This window comes from Mytilus galloprovincialis, chromosome 9 (genome assembly GCF_965363235.1).
Source record: "Mytilus galloprovincialis chromosome 9, xbMytGall1.hap1.1, whole genome shotgun sequence".
NCBI lineage: Eukaryota > Metazoa > Mollusca > Bivalvia > Mytilida > Mytilidae > Mytilus > Mytilus galloprovincialis.
The window spans coordinates 54,034,994-54,057,097 of record NC_134846.1 but is presented as its reverse complement, the minus strand read 5'-3'; the positions used below and the strand labels follow the sequence as shown (position 1 = coordinate 54,057,097).

Sequence of the window (22,104 nt, the reverse complement as noted above, 5' to 3'; positions counted from 1 at the left end):
CTTTACTTTCTGTATCTTCCGTCTGTCTTTCTTTAAATTTGAAGAAATTGATGAAATATTAATAGTTTTGTTTAGCTCGTTAGCATCTGAATGTGTCTATATAGCCACAATTAATTATGGAGGTTTACAATTTTTCATTAAAATATTTATAATACTAACACATCAAAATGTTATGATATGACGCTTACGATAGCTAGGATATCATATGAGTATGCATTATTACGTTTCCTCTAAACTTTACACACATCTTTTTTAAAATGTATATTAACTATTTATTTTTAGACTAAATATAGGCAACAGTAATATACCGGTTTTTCATGTAAAAGTAATTCAATTTTTTTAGAAAGACTTTTTCCAACGAATAACGTCAGACGGTTTAACCTGGATATTCATTATAATACATATTTCTTTCTCGTTTGTCATTTATTAAACTTACACCTTTTAATGTTCATTTAAATTGAATGCTGGTATGCTGACGAAGCATTATGTTCCAATTGTCTTAACTACAACCATGTCGTCCTTACCTCAAATGTGACAGTACCGAATTAACCTCACAACTAGGTTTGTACTCACAGGAGCAACATGACAGGTGCATTTTTTTTTGTGCGTTTCATATTGACGCGAACTTAACCTTTTGATTTATGAACTAAATTTTTGATTAGTCTGTTTTATTTTTAGATATTTGTTGAATAAAGAGTTTTTTATGCTACCTTCCTTGTTAAGTACATTACATATTAAGCTTCTGTTAAATAATTACCTATAACTTCCTTTTCATTTGGAGTGTAACTATTTAGAAGATTGTCATGGACATTTTTGTTCTTGTTGGTATGTATCGTAAAAAAGTTTTTAAGATAGTATTTTAATTAAGATTCTGATAAAATATTTGATATAGCAAAGTTTCTGAATATTATTTATACGATTCTCTTTCAAAAGTGTTATTGTTTCTCTAAAACCTTAACATAAGTAAGGTAAACTTCTAACGATGTTCATGTTAAGATGTTCTGCGGAAATTATACGAGTGTCTGTCTAAACTGTTTAAGTATTATAACCGTAGATAGTGAGAGCCGTGGTGTAGTGGTTAGTGCATCGGACTACTTACACAAAGGTTCCTGGTTCGATTCCCGGTCCGGGATGAAAATTTTAGGGACTGAATTTTCGGCTCTCCCTTGACATCATTTGCGAGTATGGTCTTGAGGAAACGATGATAGTCCGTCGGAAGGGCTATAAAATGGCCGTCGGATAAATGGCTGATCCGTGTTAAGAGAGAGACGTATCTCTTGCACGTTAAATATACCCTTGTAGATTTCGAAATAAAGCAGCCTAAAGCCGCTACAAGGCAGCACTCGCACCCGCAAATTGGAAAGGGATTAATATAAGTTGCAAAACTTGTTCTATACTAAACTAGAGGAGATAATACCAAAGAGATGTTATTTCTATAAAAAAAAATAACAATGCAAAATATGGAAAAGAAATTTGAACGTCATCACGGAAACTATTTTACAAATGAGATTACAGTGGTTTCTGTTATTCATCGAGTGTCACTGATGGGTCTTTTGTAGACGAAACGCGCGTCTGGTGTATATACAAAATTTAGTCCTGGTATCTATGATGAGTTTTTTCTAGCGAACATCATTTATTTACATTTAGTCAAAAGCTATTTCAGAATTGGTATACTTAATACCTGCATTACTAAACATATCCAAATCGAGATTAACTTAGATCACTTTATTGTTTTATAATTCGTGTGGAATAGAAACACAATTATAACTAAAATTGACATGTTTGATTTAATATGATATTATGTACATCTTCATTCCTTGAAAATCAGTTGTGTAGTTTTTTTTTTATAATAGATGTTACTTACAGATCTTATTCAATATGGTACTGAAAGGGTTTTACATCTCTTGGGGGAAAGTTGTTTTAGATTTCTAATAAAATTTAGAATGGAAATGGGGAATGTGTCGAAGAGACAATAACCCGATCAAAGTGCAGAGATACACCAATGGGTATTCAATAACGCGAGAAAATCCCGCACCAAGATGTGTACTTCAGCTGGTTCAAAACAAAATGTGTATTAGTTAGTTCGGGAATCCGGTAACCGTTATCGTCCTTTGATTTTCGTTGTCTACGAATATAGTCCCTAGCGTGGATAGTGTGTACTTGCCATTTTTTTTTTTTTTTTTACCTCTTTTAAATTTATGTTTTCCTCTTTTATGCCACAAATAGAAAGCAGGAGGATAAAATTACACTGTAAAATAATTTGGGTCATGAATTTTAAAGTAACGTAGTGGTTTGGTCCAGCTGAAAAAGTTTTAAATGAGCATTTCGGAATTTGTCAAAAAAAAATCAAGACCCCTTAAACATAAAATTGTCCAGTTTTTGGGTTAGAGCGGAATTAGTTTTCTACAATTTTGATATAATTTGTCTCAAAAGTAGTACAACCGACTGTTAAAATATTATTCAGAAAGCGCAGATGAGAGTTTTAAATTTTCATTTATTGTCTTATAGAAATGCACTTAAAAACAACTGTGTTCTCGGACGAGTTCAGTGATAATGGACGTCATACTTAACTCCTAATTATATAAAAGAAACAAAAATTAAAACTCATAATAAAGCTAGTTGATCTTTACTTGGGACAAAGAAATCCGTGTCCGATGTAAGAATAGGTAACCAAAGAAACTTAACAAAATGACAATGATAGATAAATAAACAAAGACTACTAGCAGTTACTGACATGCCAGTTACAGACCTCAATTGAACTGATTTAAAGAATATGTCTTCAGCATATGAATATCAAGCACAACTTCTCCCGTTAGGGGTTTAGTATCATACTATTTACGCTATGAAAATTGCCATTAAAGAGAACTGTTTGAAACATATTTGGATAATTCTAACACTGTTGATACTTTATAAGACAACATATTGTATAAGGTGAAAGCCAAATTTGTAAAGTAAACCAAAAAAAAAATTAATATTGTGGCATTTTATTTATCAAATATAGTGAAACATTATTTTTGTACATGTTTATGTATATTCAATGAAACAATACCAAATAAGTTAGCAATAGGATAAAGAAGTAACATTTTTAATTATCAAAATGAAAGAAAAATAGTACACTCCAAGTCTGTGCAAAAAAACATGGTCTCCTTTATACGTAAAAGTTACCTAAATAGTGTTTCATTCTTTTTAATTTTGATAAAAATAAAATATTCATATGGTACGAGCAAAGTTATGCTTGTCTTGAAGGCTAATTGCTTAACAAGTTAGTCATGAAACATATTTTTTGAAGCGAAAAATGATTAAAAAGTAACAAAAATAGTAGAAAAAAGTGTCTGTGCGTGTGAGAGAGAAAAAAATCAATTACTCAGCAACACAGAGTGTATACTGCTATACTTTCTATATCTAACTCTCTAACGCACTTGTCAGGTGGCAATGCATAAAAGTATGTACAATCTTGACTTTTGAAGAAGTAAAAAAGATCAAAAGGCAAATTACTATTATAATAACAAAACGTTTTACAGAAAACTTACTTGCTTTAACAGCACTTGTGAAAAAGTCGGTGAATTAAGGTGCACAAGAAACTCATGCAGTTCATATAAAAGATAGCAGATTAAATTTATAAAGATATTTGAATTCTTAATGTAAATAATATCTTAAATCAAAATATAAAGACAGATAACTGTACCTATAAAATTATAGCTCCATCCGAGAGACAGAGAGGAAATATAAAGGGATCTGTTTTTTCATAATAATTGAAAAAAGAGGCAAAATACAACTTACTGCAGACAAAACCTAAACTTTTTTACTAACAATAGCTAAGTTCATATGGAACAACTAGGATAAACTTTCTTATTCTCAAAGCTAACTAAGAAATGTATCAAGAATTCAAGTTGAATATGTTAAAACATATACTATTCTTTTTATGTTCGCGCTATTTGCAGTAAAACACAGGTTTGCGAATGGAGTAACAAAGATTAATAGAGTGTCAGATGCCAAATTGTGTTTCTTTTTTGTTAAATTCTTATTTGTTTTCAAATTATATTACAATGTTGATTGCTGTACTCAAAATTGTGACATTTTTACATACTAGATCCGTTTGTTTTGCTCACACATAATTGTCAATAATAGTATTCAAAGAGACTGTCATACAAGTGAGAGGTTTAGGTAAACTATGAAACCAGATTGAATCCACCCTGGTCTACATGAGGAAGTGTCTATACCAAGTAAGGAATATGACTGTTGTTTTCTTTCTATCTAATATGTAAAAAGCTTTTGAATTTGCCATTTTTAAAGGACTTCTCTTTTAAAATTTCCTGTAGAGTTCTGTATTTTTGTTATTTTACTTTTTATACTTATCACTAAACACTACCCTCACAATGACATGTAAACTACTTCAGAAAATCTAGTCCTATGAATGCCTATCTGATTTGAAATGAAATTTAATTATATTATTGATTTTAATGAGAATCCGTTGTGAAAAAAATCATCATATTACTTAAAATGGACATTGATATATCCTATAATTTTTAGCTTGAATTCGAATGATTTCAATTGAACATATATGAAAACGTTATGAATTTCCAAAAAGTAAGAAATGTTATTATAAACTTTTATGACAAGGAAATAATCATGCTATTTCTTACTTTTCAAAATCCCACGATAGAAATCTTAAATATAAACAACTTTAGTACTTGCAAAATTCTTCCTTTTATTTGTATTCAATTGTAAAGGTCGTCATTGAAAATTGCAAATGATACAATATGATTGTAGATACTAGCAGGTAGATCGAAATTATTCGAAGTAGCTTTTACTATTGAAACAGTTATCTAAGATTGTCATATGTTATTTATAAAATAATGATTTCGAAAATCATCCAAAATATCAATATGTGTTCAATAGTTTTAAAATAAAATTCTGATGACGATGACGGTCTTATCAAAAACAATATTTTTAAAGAGAGTCAAAAAATTACGAAACTGAAGCGCAATGAAAAACCTTAATTCGGACTTCTCTTGAACTGAATTTTAATGTGCGTATTTTTATGCGTTTACTTTTCTACATTGGCTAGAGGTATAGGGGGTGGTTGAGATCTCATAAACATGTTTAACCCCGCCGCATTTTTGCCCCTGTCCCAAGTCAGGAGCCTCTGGCCTTTGTTAGTGTTGTATTATTTTAATTTTAGTTTCTTGTGTACAATTTGGAGTTTAGTATGGCGTTAATTATCACTGAACTAGTATATATTTGTTTAGAGGCCAGCTCAAGGACGCCTCCGGGTGCGGGAATTCTCGCTACATTGAAGACCTGTTGGTGACCTTCTGCTGCTGTTTTTTCTATGGTCGGGTTGTTGTCTCTTTGACACATTCCCCATTTCAATTCTCAATTTTATGTTTTGCCAAATACAGCTAAAGTGTCTATTGCATTTTTCATTATTATTCGGCGTTATTTATACCTCAAATAACACCATGACGGAAACTACAAGGTAGAAAAGCGACAGTTTACTATTCTGTTTATTTTTGCGTGTCGTCTTGTTCAATCTTTAGATCTGTTATGAGGTGTTAAATATATATTCATTTGTTTGAAAAAGCCTTGGCTGTTCTGCTTTCGACTAATGGAGTAATATTCCCTTGATGTATTTTTTCCATTTCAAAACAACATTTCAAAACAACAATGCTGATTACATCAACAGTACTATAAAACAAAACTGTCTTTTTAATGTTTACATAGAAATCATTGAATTCATACATCATGATTCAATCAGTGCAATTGTTATAACGGGATGGACAGGTTTTTTAGCTTCCATCACTTCAATTAGAATTCCTTATTATCTCATTTTGCAGGTATAAATAAAGGCAACAGTAGTATACCGCTGTTCAAAACTCATAAATTCATGGACAAAAAACAAACTAAAACTGAGGGAAACGCATTAAATATAAGAGGAGAACAACGACACAACATTAAAATGTAACACACACAGAAACGGACTAAGCATTAGACAAAATCCTATGAGAATAACAAATATAACATCAAAACCAAATACATGAATTTGGGATAGATAAGTACCGTAACACGTCTTATAGTAATGTGAATTCACACTCAAAATAAGAGAAAACAAACGACACAACGGAAACACAACGTTAAAGTGTAACACACACAGAAATCTTGTCAACGTGTTGTTTTGTTTTCGTCGATGGGCCAAAATAAAAGAGTTTAAAAAAGGTCGCGTTTGTAGATATAAGCATAAATAAAAAGAAGAATTACGATCTGATTTGTGTGGTTTTCTAGTTGAGTAATGCTTAACCTCCGAAAGCAGTAAATGTTGTAAAAACAAAGGATTGTGTTCGATGATGAATATTATACGTTTAAGACCTTTTAGATAAATTTGACATTTTAGTTAAGATCCTGCATTTTGTGTCCTGTCAATATGTTAATAAAATTGGATATTTTGAATAAAAAAATTAAAAACAATATATTTTGCTATAAAAATAACTGCATTTCCGACTTTACATAAAGAACATTAGCTTTTGTCTTTCTACATTTTGAAAACTGCATGTAAACTGTTCAAAGTAAAAACTCATCAAGGTTGTGAAATTTATGAGGTGAGATTTAAGGACGACTGAAATTTTTTACCGATAGATATACAATATACGTAATCAAACTTTAAATAACAATTGTGGGTTTATGTGCTGTGGAAATTCCCTTTACTATAAAGATCAACATTTCCGTGTTCTGAATATACACAAATGTCTTTTATAACCCTTACAAAGTGAAGTAGTTATTTATAAACGTTAAGAAAAGAAAATAATTAAACGAATTCTATAGCTAAAAGTGACAAAATATATACTGTCAGAGAAACACAGAAACAATGAGCAATTAAACCTATGACAACTGAATTTTTAAATTTGATGATTTCTCATGGAAATTCTTATCCGTTATTGTATAATGTATTAGAACAAGATGATGAATAAATGTGGCACGGTAGTATTTCCTGGCCCATACGGGATAATGATAGCCTTTTTAGAATTTTCACCACTTTCTAACATTGCAAAAAATTCTACATTCACAGTTAACTGAAGTACTTTCATTTTACTATTCAGAAATGAATTTGAATATGTATCATGAACGTTTACTTTTTTTGCTATTTTTAAAAACCTAAGGCCACCAGTACTTTTAGGTCTTTTAGGGTGCAGTGAATACAAAATTTTTAAAAATTCTCAAAAATTCATTTTCATCTGTATGTAAAATTATTTCATATTTTTCTACACCTGATTCATCCCTCAGTTTGGGAAAGTATGTTCAGTTGATACTGTATTTTGTGTCCAATCACACTGTTTAGATACATTTACCTAAGTAGGGTACACAAAAGAGCAACCTAAATTCTGGAATGCAAATACTACCGTGCCACCTTAAACAAGACATAACAAACTTGAAACCAGTCATGACACCTATGATGCATAGACTTCTTACTTTGGAACATATTACAATAAAGAATACTAGTCTGCACTCATTTCTTACCCAAAAAAATGAAATATTACATCCTTACCCCATCTGGCAGATTTTCACTTTTTTCATCTTACCATTTTTACTTAAGGAGTGAACAAAACCTAAATATATGATGTTTCAAATCAACACAGAAGTCAAACATGGTGATTCAGGAGGAATTATTGGATTGCCAACTCTGTTCATGGTTAATCTGACTGAAAGAAACAGTTTAAGCACCAAATCATGAACACTGATATTAAAGTCCATTCCACATTTTACAGCATGCCTTATATCACTTTAATTTCTGGCCCATAAGGGATAATGATAGCCTTTTTAGAATTTTCACCACTTTCTAACACTGCAAAAAATTCTACATTCACAGTTAACTGAAGTACTTTCATTTTACTATTCAGAAATGAATTTGAATATGTATCATGACCGTCTACTGTTTTTGCTATTTTTAAAAACCTAAGGCCACCAGTAATTTTAGGTCTTTTAGAGTGCAGTGAATACAAAATTTAAAAAAATTCTCAAAAATTCATTTTCATCTGTATGTAAAATTATTTCATATTTTTCTACACCTGATTCACCCCTCAGTTTGGGAAAGTATGTTCAGTTGATACTGTATGTTTTGTCCAATCACACTGTTTAGATACATTTACCTAAGTAGGGTACACAAAAGAGCAACCTAAATTCTGGAATGCAAATACTACCGTGCCACCTAAAGGCACAGTGGTGTACCGCTGTTCGAAATTCATAAATCGAAATCCAAGTTGCAAACTAAAACTGAGGGAAACACTTCAAATATAAGAGGAGAACTACGACACAAAGGAAATTCAACATTTAAATGTAACACACACAGAAACGAGCTATAATATACAATGGCCATTTTCCTGACATGGTACAGGACGTAAAACGAAATTTGGGTTAAACATTCATGATTTCAATGAATTTATCATTAGAGAAGTCTTTATTCATTTATATGCACAATTAATGGCACAATATGTAAATGTGAAGTCTTGAATAAATTAACTGTATATTTCCTGGAATGGAATAGCAATTAATGGTTAGTAATGTATGAACTTATGTATGGGTTTTTTTTTAGGAACAAGCTCCTCACTTTCATGAGTGTGTTCATTTCTTCCCGAAGGAAAATCTTACTAAATCCTACATTTATATATGTTCTATGTGTATATCCAGGAAACTATTTCATGCATATAACCCTGGCGGGGGATTGTACTTTGTATTCATATCATGAAGACATCATCTTTCAATCAGTTTAATTGAGATCTGGAGCTGGCATGCAGTAACTGCTTGAAGTCCTGTTTTATGTATCATTGTCGTATTGTTTAGTTTCTTTTTAACCTATTATGACATCAATTTTTTTTTTTCTTTTAAACTGAATTTTACTGTGTGTTCTGTTGTGTGATTTTTGTTTTCTACATTGGCTAGAGGTATAAGGGGTGGTTTGAGATATCAAAAAACATGTTTAACCCCGCCGCATTTTTGCCTTTGTTAGTCTTGTATGATTTTTTATTTTTAGTTTCTGTTATATATTTTGGAGTTTAGTATGACATCCATCATCACTGAACTGGTACATTTTTTGTTTAGGGGCTAGCTGAAGCACGCCTCCGGGTACAGGACTTTCTCGCTGCATTTAAGACCCATTGGTAACCTTCAGCGGTTGTCTGCTCTTTGGTTGGGTTGTTTTCTCTTTGACACATCCCCAATTTGCATTCTCAATTTTTTTACCATTTATTCCGATATATATATATACTGTTATATTAATTCCAGTGGAAATAATATTTCAGAACATTTATTCTATTTGGAACCTTAATTATGAGGAGACTTCTACTTCGTGACAGATGCACTCATTGTGAACGGGAGGGATTGCGCTTGATTTTCATATTGTGATAACATCATCTTTGGAAACGGGGAATTCGTGAAAGAGACAAAGACCCAACCAAAGAGCAGAAAATAGCCTAATGCCATCAAAGGGTCTTTAACTCAGCGGGAAAATTCCGAAACAGGTGGCTGACATCAGATAGTCTCTTTTATACTAATATGTATAATAGTTCAGTAAAAATGTACGTTTCACTTAAGTCTCAACCATGTAAATAAACCAATATTAAAAACACAAACTAGACAAACAAAAGGCAGAGCTTATTTACTAGGGACAGTTAATGTGGAATAATCGAACACAGCAATACGCTTAGTAAAATTCAGTTTAAAGGAACCCCAAGTTTGAGGTAAGAAAAGGTAACATATGAAACTAATCAAATTTTATTTTATCCATTGTTTTTGGAAGCCACGTTGTTACTATGAACCTTGAAATATTGGTTGCCATGTTTTTTTTCTAATTTAAGAAGAAGTTTATGATTTCAAATCTGATTCAAATTGCACAAACTATTTCTTATCCCGTTTTTTTAACTTGAACTGTTTCCCCATAATCAATTCTTAAATGGTACAGCTTGAAGGAATATTTATTACACGGTGCCTTCTTCAAGGTTATGATCTTTACAAGACATAATATGAAACTATGCATTGTGCAATTAAGGTAACGGGCAGAAATATTTCAACCATAATTACAACGCTTTGACAAACAATCAAACACACCTTGCGAGCAATTCAACCTTTTAGTCATTCTACAGTTCTATTCATTTCTATTGTATAGTCTGGATAAGGATATGAAATCAACAAAGATAGCATACAAGAGTAAAAGCTGACATAGAAAAATGGCAGTAAAAAACCTCATGTCATCACTGAAGCCAATATTGCCACAATGCATACAAGGACAGCTCCAGGCATCAGCCTCCAGCAGCAAAAGTTGTATATATGAAATATTAATACATCTAAAACATAACTTTGAGTCGGAAACTATATATATTTTCATGATTAGAATAAGATACATCTTGTTTTTATTTTTTATTGCAAAATTAATAATTCTAGTACATAATAACACATAGCTATGAAAATAAAAGAAAAAATGGTATCTATTAAAACAAAATGAGCCTTTAGAATTATGAAATTGAGGGTACTGCTGTACAAAGAACATAAACATACGAAAAATACATAGCTGTTTGAAACAATGAAATATTTAAAAAATTCGAAATGAAGATACGGGCAAAACAATAAATTGATTTCAATAGGAGCAATAAATAGATAGAGTTTATCTTTTTTTTTTTTAGTTTTAAACCTTTCACAATTTTCTTTTTATTTCATCTGATCATGAGGAGATTAGAGGTTGAACCTGTTTTTATCGTGTATTCTCTTCCATAAAATTAACTGATATGTTTTAGGTATACTAGACTTCGATGACGATGTCAAAAGATGGGTAGTTATAGGGATTTGTTTGAACAGTGTCTTGAGTCCAGCATTGAGAAAGTATATCACTCCTATTGTTGACCAGATGTATAAATCATTGGTTAAACAATACCATATTGATAATCAACAGTTTCAAAATTATTTGAAAAAATACCCACCAACAAATACGATGCTCAACTACGAACCAATCAATGATAACAAAAAACTCTATGGTCGACATACGTGGAAATACGACTATGATGTTAAAAATCCTGTTGACCTATCCAAGCTTTTCCTACAGACTCACATGGCTCAATACGTAGCATTTGATGAAACATGCGATGCTTCAGCATTACTAGCGATAGTTATAAATATTGATCAGTTTCATTTAGCTGTTCAAAAGGATGCCAATGAGGTAATGTTTGGTAATGGGGCATTAGCTACAAATTATATAAAAAAAAAATATAAAGTTTTTGCTTCAATTATTAATAATTACATTAGATGTATGTTTCACCATAATACTTTATTCTGATTGGCTAACTGCACATCAAGTGTTATTCCTTAAGCAATTGCATTACTCAATAAAACTTTTCATTCATGATAACACGTGGTCCCACAATAAAGTGCACAGGTTAACTAAATAAAACAATTATAAAATTCGTGTTTTCATGATCATAGCTAAATAATGTAATTATAAGTATTGAATGCTTCTTTTTGTAACTTCATAAGGTTGTAAAAGCGTTGACCGTGCGCACATTTTTAGAATGAATTCCGCGCTTCATACAAAATGCACTTCGGTCAACGCTTTTACACCCAAATGAAGTTACAAAAAGAAGCATTCAATTCTTAAATAAAAGAGAAATCGTAAAATATTAGCTTTTAAAAGCCAGTTTAGTACACTTTTGTCAAAATAAAGCCTCGGTCACACCTTACCGGATAGCACGAACGGACGCCTAACGGATGAAAATAAAAGTTGTCCGTTGATAAAATTGTTATCCGTTGGGAGTCCGTTGATGTACTGACCGAATAAAATGGACGTGTAACGGATGCATAACGGACATACACTGGATATGCAACGTACGAGAAACGGACACGTACCGGACAGAACGGATGTCGAACGTACATCTAACGGACGAGTAACGCATAAAACGGACACATAACGGAAGCGTACCGGATAAAACGGATGAACAAGATATACGGAAAAAAGCAAAGGCGACAATAATAATACATGTAAATCGCATAAATATTCAAAATGTTTCTGTGTAACTGGTTTTAGTTAGTTCTTCAAAATTCAGCCAAAGGGCAGTGTCTGGCCTGAATAAGAACTGCTTGATTGTGAATACGTGCCTATACTCTAAGATCGATTATGAATAATAAGAATTCATGAACCTTAAGAAATCTGATAAACCAATAATTGGCATTTCTGATGCGAAATTTTCAATTGGCATTTATCCGTTTCAGATCCGTTCATCATCCGTTTTATCCATTATACGTCCGGTAGAAGTCCGTTTCTTATCCGTTCAACATCCGTTTTATCCGTTAAACGTTCGGTAGAAGTCCGTTGGTGAATTTATCTTCCAGACCTCCAACGGATGTATAACGGACACGTAACGGATACAAAACGGAAACGAAACGGATGAGTACCGTACGAAACGGACACCTAACAGACGTTCAACGGACATTTTATCCGTTGGACGTCCGTTCAAAGTTTTGAACATGCTCAAAATTTTCCACCGGACAGAACGGACGTCGACGGATAAAACGTACGCTTAACGGACATGCAACGGATATGGACGGACGTCTAACGGATAAGAACGGACGTCTAACGAACATGAACGGATTGAAAAAAAGTTATCCGTTAGTCGTCCGTTCGAGCTATCCGGTAAGGTGTGACCGAGGCTTAAGCTTTAAAGAACCTTCAATTTAACCTATTAGATAGAGATTGATTACGCATGTATGAGTCATGTTCAGCCACTTAAAAATGAAAATGTCACAAAACATCATTCTTCTACAAATAAAAACGATGATTAACTATAACATGAAATCAAACAGACCTGGTAAAGACCGGTTGCACGAGGTTGTTATCTATTTATAGTTAGGTTTATGTTTATATTTGGTAGTGTGACCGTTTACAGTCTTCGGTGTTCATCTCGATAATAAATTACTAGTCGATGACGTCTAGACTAAAACAAATGTACGAAAAGCTGATATATAAATTATCGGGCCCATTCATCGCTTATTGTTAATTTACGGTTCATAACAATTTGGATATACGCTTTAGATTAGTATTTATCAGATATGAGAATTTGAGTCAAATCGGTGAACATGAATTTGACATATACTGCCCATGTAGATAGATTAAAACATCTAGAAGTGAAAATACAAAACAAATAAGAGATAATACTTTGCAAATCTAAACACAGAGCAAACCATATATTTGAAGTAAGGGAAACACACTGCCGAATGTTCACTATCAGCTTCCACTTCATTTTATATGGTAAAGTGGTTACTGTCTTGGTGCAGATTCTCGTTCACCATCCCGTTGATACCGAATTTTTCTAATCGAAGGAGTTTAATTTAAAACAAAAAAATATCAACATAAGAGATCTGAATGTGATCTACCGAGTTAGACCGGATTTGTTATCACATAAGCAACACGACGGGTTCCACATATGGAGCAGGATCTGCTTACCCTCCTGGAACACCTGAAATCACCCCTAGTTTTTGGTGGGGTTCGTATTATTTATTCTTTAGATTTCTATGTTGTGTCATGTGTACTATTATTTGCCTGTTTGTCTTTTTCATTTTTAGCCATGGCGTTGTCAGTTTATTTTCGATTTATGAGTTTGACTGTCCCTCTGGTATCTTTCATCCCTCTTTTTTAACGTCATGTGAAAAATATTTCTTGCATGTCCAGGACCAATAAGAGACATGAAGTTATATCTAGACCAGGTTTCGCCTTTAAACGAATTCAATAATCATGAAACTCATTAATAGTATTTTCAAATACGAAAACCGTGTAAACATGTTTTTTCTAATGACTATTAAAATTTTTATATATCTTTGATGATTATTTTCACTAATTAAGTGAAATTGACCTATCGAAAAATTTCAGATTCGTACAGAAATCAGGAACTGTTGGGCTCATTGTAATGTTTTGCAATGGACTCCTTTAAGGTTCAATGATTCATTCCAACTGTTAGAAAAGTTCATAAAAAATTTGCATGTAAACGCAACAGAAGAAAACAGAGTGTTAGGTGATTTACACGATTGGAAAACAAATGGTAAGTGTATTGATACAAACAATCATTACTTGTATGTGTATGTCTATTAACGGCTGAATTGTTGTTAATTTGAGCATGAAAACGATCTTGCAAATGTTTTAAATCTATTTGTTTTGCTTTTTTTTTTAAATTGACAAGATAAATTGACGAGAAGTTGTTCATATGACAACAATGATCAAATTTATAATTTTCTCAATGTTTGCACTTTTCATAACCATGAAATACTTTATTATTATATCTCATCAACATCAGCGTTTTGATTTGTGTTGAATAAAACAACCTTCTTCTGTTTTAGGTACGAGTTTCATAAATATATCTGTGCTTGGGGCGGAATTAGTTGGCATGATTCAAAACGCTAACGCTACACATCAGGAGTCCAAAGAAACAACTTTAAAATGTCTTCAGTTACAGAAAGAACTTATCAAGATAGAGAAAAAGATTGACGAACTAATGACTAATAACGGGAAATATTTAATGGAAAATAACTCTGTATGTATACTTCGGTTATATATATATATATACAACTCGTCTAAACATCAACCCAACAATGTTAGATCTGTAAATTTGCTTTATATATATATATAAAAGTCTATAAAAAAGACCAACCAACAAATATACTATGTACCGGATCGTCTAAAATAGGCGATACTATGCAGATAAGGAATAAATTATATCAGTCTAAAGATTTGCACAACGGTACTGATATAAGATGTTATAATACGAAAATGTTGTTATTAAATCGTGTTTAACACGATTTAATAACAACATTTTCGTATTATAACATCTTATATCAGTTAACACGATTTAATAACAACATTTTCGTATTATAACATCTTATATCAGTACCGTTGTGCAAATCTTTAGACTGATATATATATATATATATATATATTTTACTTAGTAATTTCATTAATGCCAAATACAAACAAAAAAGTTCATAAAACAAGCATTAAAAGAGCATATATATAACCAATCTATGAAATGTTGGATTAGAGACCTAAATGGAATCGTGCCAGGATTATATAAAACAAACTAAATGCATTTTCAGTTATAATTGTTGTTGTTTTGTAGTTTGTTGGTTCTCTGTTGTTTGCAACCATTCCTGTTGGTAGTTTGCGTTTTCTCTTGTGCAATATGGTGCACACAGGACACACGATTTTTTAATCAGTAGTTTGTTTTCCTCAGTAGAAAGATTTTAATGGCACGATTCAATAACCTGATAAGTTAATACTAGTGTATTCTAATAATTTAATGTGAAAAGAAAAATTATTTAACGCTAGTAGGCATGTTAACCATTGTTTTCTTTTTACTTTTCAATTTTCTATGAGAATTTTTCTATATTTTTTTTCCATTGCATTTAACTTATTACTGATATATTGTTTAATTTTGGGCTTGTTATTTTTAGATAGATTCTAATTGCTGCAGTACAGGTATGTATGGATAGTTTTCGTCTACAGAACATAAAAAGTCAATTAAAAGCAGTTTCGGTTCTTGGCAGTTTCCGCATCAAAATATCGAGAATATAACAGATCAGAAAAAAACACTACTGTGTGGGATCCTTTAACTTTTATCTTAGAGTAAGTCAACACGCTGAAAATATCTAATAGTGTCAAATGTGTAAATGAAAACAATGGCGGGCATTGTCATTGCGAAGGTTGCTTGAATATTTACTCCACCTAACTGTATACGTTGGTTGCTTTTATGTGAAATTAAATATCGACAATCATAAATTATCAAGTTAATAAAATTAACCCTGATTAGTGAATTTTTATATTCATTCCAGATGAAACTGATCTCAAGAAATTAACTGCTTATGCACCATGTTCTTGTCATGGTAAGTTTCCATACTGTGTGTGTTGATTTCATCAAAACATAGAAACCATAACTACATCCTTGTTTGATTATTTCACATATATTTTCATCTATATATATCTAGCTGAACTGGACACGCTAATAAACTTCAAAGGTGTTTTTCGAGGAACCTCTTAGTGCGCGGTTATTTATACATCCTTTGTTTTCATTTTCTAGGTTTCAAATATTTTTTCTTTTCTTTTATTTTCTTATATCTTTAACACTATCTTAAACTTGCATAGAATATCTAATGAAACTGCATACAAATAAAATTTTAACTTCAAGTTGTTTATCTTATGATAATTGATCAATCGAAATATTTTTCTGTATTGCTCATCGGTCAAGTAAAATGTTATTCATAGATAAAACACTTATACAGTCAGTCATCGAAACTGTTAAAAAAATATATCACTAAAATGACAACACTACTAAAGCTCGTACTATATTTCTTTTACTCCAGATGCACACCAGTTTGATGTTAGTTTGTGGCAAGAACATGATAGCACGTTCTTTGTAACTGATATCGTAAACGACATTATGAAATATTTAGAAACTGAACATTTCGTCGTTGTTATTGGAGCGTCTGGCATGGGCAAATCTGCAATCATTCACCACATCGCCTTACAAATTTGTCACATCGGAGGACGGAATATAATTCCTTGTCATAGTCCGCAGGAAGTTATAAACCATTACAAAAAAAATTAGTGTTCTATTTTTGTCATTGATGACATCTGTGGGAAGTACGCAGTAAGCGACGTTGATATTGAAAACTGGATTAATAATAGAAATAAATTAAAGATGATGGTAGAAAAGGGTAAAATTAAAATACTAGCATCGTGTCGCTTAGAAATATTTAATGAGGAAAAAGTGCAAAGATCTTTAAAGCCATTTATTTCTTATAGCTTTGATCTGTCCTCTAAATACAAACACTCTCCAAGCGAAAAATTAGCCATCGCTGGGAAATATATGAACAGCGAAGATTGTAATAATCTACAAGACGTTCTTGGAAGTTTTGCTTTTTCGCCCTTGCTGTGCTTTTTATTTTCAAAATACGAAAACATTACCCGCCATGAATTCGTAAATGAACCCTATAACATTTTCCGTTCTGAGTGGGATGAATTAAAGTTGGTCGATCCCTATAAGTACTGTTTACTTTTCATGTTTGTAATTTCTAATGGTATTATCAATGACGCTTTGTTCAATGAAGCAAATGAAGACGAAAAGAATAAACTTGAGAATGTATGTAAAAGTCTGAAAATTGAACGCAGCACAGCACTATCCGTAATCAAGGATAAATTAGATTTCTGTGTAGGCACTTATGTCATCAAAATAGGTAAAATGTATAAAATTATACATGACAAAATGTTCGATTTTCTTTGTTACTATTTTGGTAAAAGTGAAGATATGATTTCATTGTTAATAAAGTACGCAAATATTGATGTTTTAATAGAGCGTACACAACTACAATCTTCACAAGCATGTCACAATAGATATACCGTTGTTATCGGTTGCAAACATAAAGAGGAATATATTCAAAGATTCCAAAAAGATATTCAGCATGACAGCCTGAATATCGCTTTAAACAACGTTCAAATGAAGTACCAAAATTACAGGGAATTGTTTCTGAGAATCCTTAAACGAATAAGTAAAAATTCCATAAAGAAAATTATAATTAAAAGAGATGAAAAGGGTAACAATGCATTTATAACAGTCTGTTCGTTTGGTTATGATGAGATTGTTCTGTACTTTCTTACAATGGGCGCTGACATAAATGGAAAAGATACACGTTTGTCACCAATGACCGCTGCATGTGGATCTGGAAATTGTTCTACGGTTGCCTTGTTGACAAAAAAAGGCGCCAACTTGAATAAAGCAGATAAATACGGAGATACACCTTTATATGTCGCTTGTTTTGAAGGATATGAAAATGTAACCAGATTATTAATCAATGCAAGAGCAAAAATAAATAAAGCCACAAAACTTGGAGTGACACCTTTATTTGCTGCATGCACTGCTGGGCACACATGTTTAGTAAACATACTTATTGAGCAAGGCGCAGATGTCAATTATGACACTAAGTATGGAAATACTCCCCTTGTAGCTGCATGTTGTGGTGGATTTGAGTCGATAGTAAAAATACTTGTCAGGGAGGGGTCATTAGTAAATAAAACACTTGAAAATGAAGAGTCGCCATTATTAGCGGCATGTCAGAGAGGACATGAAAATATTGTTCGGCTTCTGATAGAACATGGTGCAGCGATTAACTATGCGACAAAATCTGGAAACACGTCTTTGAATGTTGCGTGTTGTGGTGGATATGAGTCTATCGTCCAGCTACTGATAAACAAGAATGCTTCAATAAATGCAACAAATAAAATTAACGGATCACCGTTGTATATGTCTTGTTTGCGGGGATACAGGAATATTGTGCAGATCCTTTTAGAAAACGGTGCCAAAGCTAATTATTCGGAAAATAATTATGTTCCTTTGCATGCTGCTTGTTTAAGAGGCGATTACAAAATAGCAAAATTACTGATAGCAAAACAGTCCGAAGTAAACTCTTTAAAGGGCGATGGTCAGACACCTCTTCATGCTGCAGTTAAGTGTCATAATGAGAAATTAGTCAATTTATTAGTATGCAATGGCGCAAATATTAATAGTACTTATGGTTGTGGCTTTACATCTTTATACGAGGCATCCATTGCAGGTAATTTGCAAGCTGTGAAAATTTTGATAGAAAAGGGGGCCTTTATAAACGTAGCTTCGGATTCTGGCGAAACTGCATTGTTTGTTGCTTGTCGCGAAGGACACGATGAAATATCGGATTTTTTAGTAGAAAATGGGGCTGACTTAAATAAAAGTAATTGTTATTGCAATACTCCTTTGCATATTGCAAGCGTTGGACGATATGAAAAAATAGTCAAGATTTTGGTAAAGAATAATGCTGATATAAACAAATCAAATAACTATAATGAAACACCTTTTTATATAGCATGTGAAAAGGGGTTCTATGAAATTGCTAAAATCCTTATGAACAAAGAGATGAATATAGATGAAACGACAGTTTATGGTTGGAACGCGTTGTATGCTGCGGCCTCGGCCGGCTATAATGAAGTCGTTGAACTGTTGTTAGGGAACGGAGCAAATGTAAATCAGTATAATACCTTTGGATGGACCCCTTTGGTTGCTGCATGCAGTGAAGGACATAAAGACACCGTTATTCTGTTAGTTAACAATGGAGCTGTCATCAATATAGCTAACTCAAAAGGAGAGACTCCTATGCACTTCGCCTGCTTAGGTGGATACAGTTCTATTTTTCAGTTTTTATTAAAGAGAGGAACAGTTTTAAATATACCGGATGCCCAAGGAAATTATCCCCTTCACAACGCATGCTACAGTGGAGATCTTGAAATAGTCTCGCTATTACTAGAAGAGAATGTAGATGTTAACTGTTATAATTTTATGAAAAACACACCTCTCCATGTCGCATGTGACTGTGGACATGATGAAATAGTTCAAAAATTAATTGAGAAACATGCTAGTGTCAAAAAGGTTAATATAGATGCTGAGACGCCTCTTTTTGTGGCATGTAAAGGTGGTTATCATCAGATTGTTTGGATACTCCTCGAAGATAATTTTTTAGTTAACGTAGTGAATATATCTGGATGGACACCTCTATGTGCAGCTTGCAAGGCAGGTCATTATGAAACTGTAAAAATATTATTGGAAAAGGGTGCCGATTTAAATAAAGCAAACTGTGATGAACACACACCTTTCGATATAGCAACTATTAACGAACATGACAAAATAATTGAATTATTGCAGGATAAGGGAGTAGACATGTTTGATTGGCCTGATTAGACACGTCATACACATAAGCTTATGTTATCTAATTCTGTTTACGGGGATCAACTACCTACACAGGAATCTATTAAAATCCTACTATCATTTACATACATGTATTATCGTGTGACGTCAACATTCATTGAGCCAGAGCAAATTTTTTTCCGATTCTTTTTTGAAATATCCACTTATATATTGGTCTCTACGACTATTGCTGTAAAGGTTCTATTTACAAACAAAAGATGTATGCTATATCACACATATTACTGGTTTTGTTTTAGAACTGCCGTGAATATTTCAATTTCTAGGGAGGAAGAAAGAAGACATAAAACTACACTTGCAAACTGGAATGAAAGTTTCAAATTGTTTATTGATATAGGAAGATAGATGTGGTGTGAGTGCTAATGAGACAACTCTCCATCCAAATAACAATTTATAAAAGTAAACCATTATAGGTCAATAATAATATTTATGCACGTATACAGTTTGTAGGTAAGAGCCATTACGGTAAGGTTTAATCAGTAGTTAGATAATATTAAGTTAGTCTAATAGTTTAATACATTAAATCTCATTAAGTTCATTTTGTCGTAATTTCCTTTTGTCGTTATATTCTTCTACTGAATGTGTATGTGTTGTAATCCTTGGCAGCTTCTTTCTTTTGTAACTTTTGTATCTGTGCGTCACACATAGATCTTGTGTGGACAAAATACACTTCTGGCGTATTAAAATTTTGAACTTGTTGCCTTTTATTGGCTGTTGTTCGTGTGATTCTTTGTCAATTGTGTTCTCCAATTTATTTATATTGTAGTCCTGTGTTGTCATTTTGATGTTATATTTCACATGGCCATAAAAGTGCGAGGTTTGGCATGCCACCAAACCAGGTTCAACCCACCACTTCTTCCGTTAAAAATGCCCTGTACCAAGTCAGGAATATGGTCATTGTTATATTATAGTTCGTTTCTGTGTGTATTACATTATAACGTTGTGTCGTTTGTTTTCTCTTATTTTTGAGTGTAAATTCACATTGCGATAAGACGTGTCACGGTACTTGTCTATCCCAAATTCATGTATTTGGTTTTGATGTTATATATATATGTTATATTTGTTATTCTCGTGGGATTTTGTCTATGTGTGTTACATTTTAGTGTTATGTCGTTGTTCTCCTCTTATATTTAATGCGTTTCCCTCGGTTTTAGTTTGTTATCCCGATTTTGTTCTTTGTCTATGGATTTATGAGTTTTGAACAGCGGTATACTACTGTTGCCTTTATTTAATAAAATCTGTTTAAGGATGTTTGCTCCTTTACTTTTTTGAATTTCAGCCAGATTTTCGGAATCCTCTGGTTTTATCCATGTATTAACATTAAAATTGCCCACTAACCCCTACTTTTTTTTCATATTTTTATTACATATTATTTAAAAAGCCATATTTCAAACTCTTATGAAATCCTTGTTATTTTTTCATAGTCTTTTAAACAAAGAAGGTACCATGTTATGTGTAGAAAAATCTAGAGAGAATTATTTCCCGCCAAATTTTCAACGGCTTATATCTAAAAAACAAGCACACTTTTTTCTGCTTTTTCATTTTCTTTATTTATATACTTTTAATTTATAATAGTCTTTTAAAAAGCTTGTTATTGTTAAACAGAGTAGCGAACATCCTTAAAAGTACTTGACAACTTTTTTTACTATATTTTATAGTTTGTTCATTGTCGAATTTAAGGTTTCTCCGGTAATCAAGGGACATTGATAATTTATTAGGAAGTTGTAAAATATTTGTATGCATGAAACATTACCTGTAATGTGATTCATCACCAGTCATTTTCTAACATTATTGAATGGATCATTGCATTTCTTTACATGCACCTATACACATACAGATATATAATTTTCTTGTACTGTTGTTTCTTCGTAGCTTCTTTTATTAGAGCAAAATGAACAGATTTATTTAGAATGAACTTTGACAACTCGTCGTGTTATTTTTACACACATTTTGTTTATTGTCGAAGATAATGTTCCCCTCGTAATGAGACTTTAAATGTATATACTTTTGTGATTCCCACTGTATATCTATATCTTCAACCATACTTATTACGATTATTTCCTAAGGAAAGATATATTTTAATTTCTGCACATTGATGTTCGAATTTGAAGTAACCTATTGAGAATTGGAGATGAGAAGGGATTCCGCGAGAAAATAGAATATGTACTTTATGTAACGAGGGAATAGGTGACGAGTTTTCATTGTTTGCCTGTAAAAATGCTGATGTTTTTTTTTCTTCATTATATATCCCATTGTTATATTATTTATCAAAGTATTAAAGTAGAACTGCAAAATGAATTAT

General features: G+C 32.2%; 1 protein-coding gene across 8 annotated transcripts; it reads left to right on the top strand.

Annotated features, from left to right (window-relative positions):
* Positions 1-756: 756 nt before the first annotated feature.
* Positions 757-20,567, top strand: LOC143045303 (uncharacterized). Of its 8 annotated transcripts, none has more exons than XM_076217729.1 (8): positions 757-825; positions 10,154-10,305; positions 10,779-11,197; positions 13,898-14,066; positions 14,362-14,555; positions 15,472-15,496; positions 15,850-15,900; positions 16,378-20,567. In XM_076217729.1, the coding sequence occupies exon 8, from the start codon at positions 16,716-16,718 to the stop codon at positions 19,776-19,778; it is 3,063 nt and encodes a 1,020-aa protein (XP_076073844.1). In that variant the 5' UTR covers positions 757-825; positions 10,154-10,305; positions 10,779-11,197; positions 13,898-14,066; positions 14,362-14,555; positions 15,472-15,496; positions 15,850-15,900; positions 16,378-16,715; the 3' UTR covers positions 19,779-20,567. The 8 variants fall into 8 exon arrangements, with proteins under 8 accessions (XP_076073844.1, XP_076073845.1, XP_076073850.1 ...); XM_076217730.1 differs by having other exon boundaries at positions 10,154-10,308; XM_076217735.1 differs by having other exon boundaries at positions 16,378-18,456.
* Positions 20,568-22,104: the final 1,537 nt, after the last annotated feature.

Coding starts and splice junctions, on each gene's coding strand:
- LOC143045303 (XM_076217729.1), top strand. CDS start 16,716: ATGATGGTAGAAAAGGGTAAAATTAAAATACTAGCATCGTGTCGCTTA.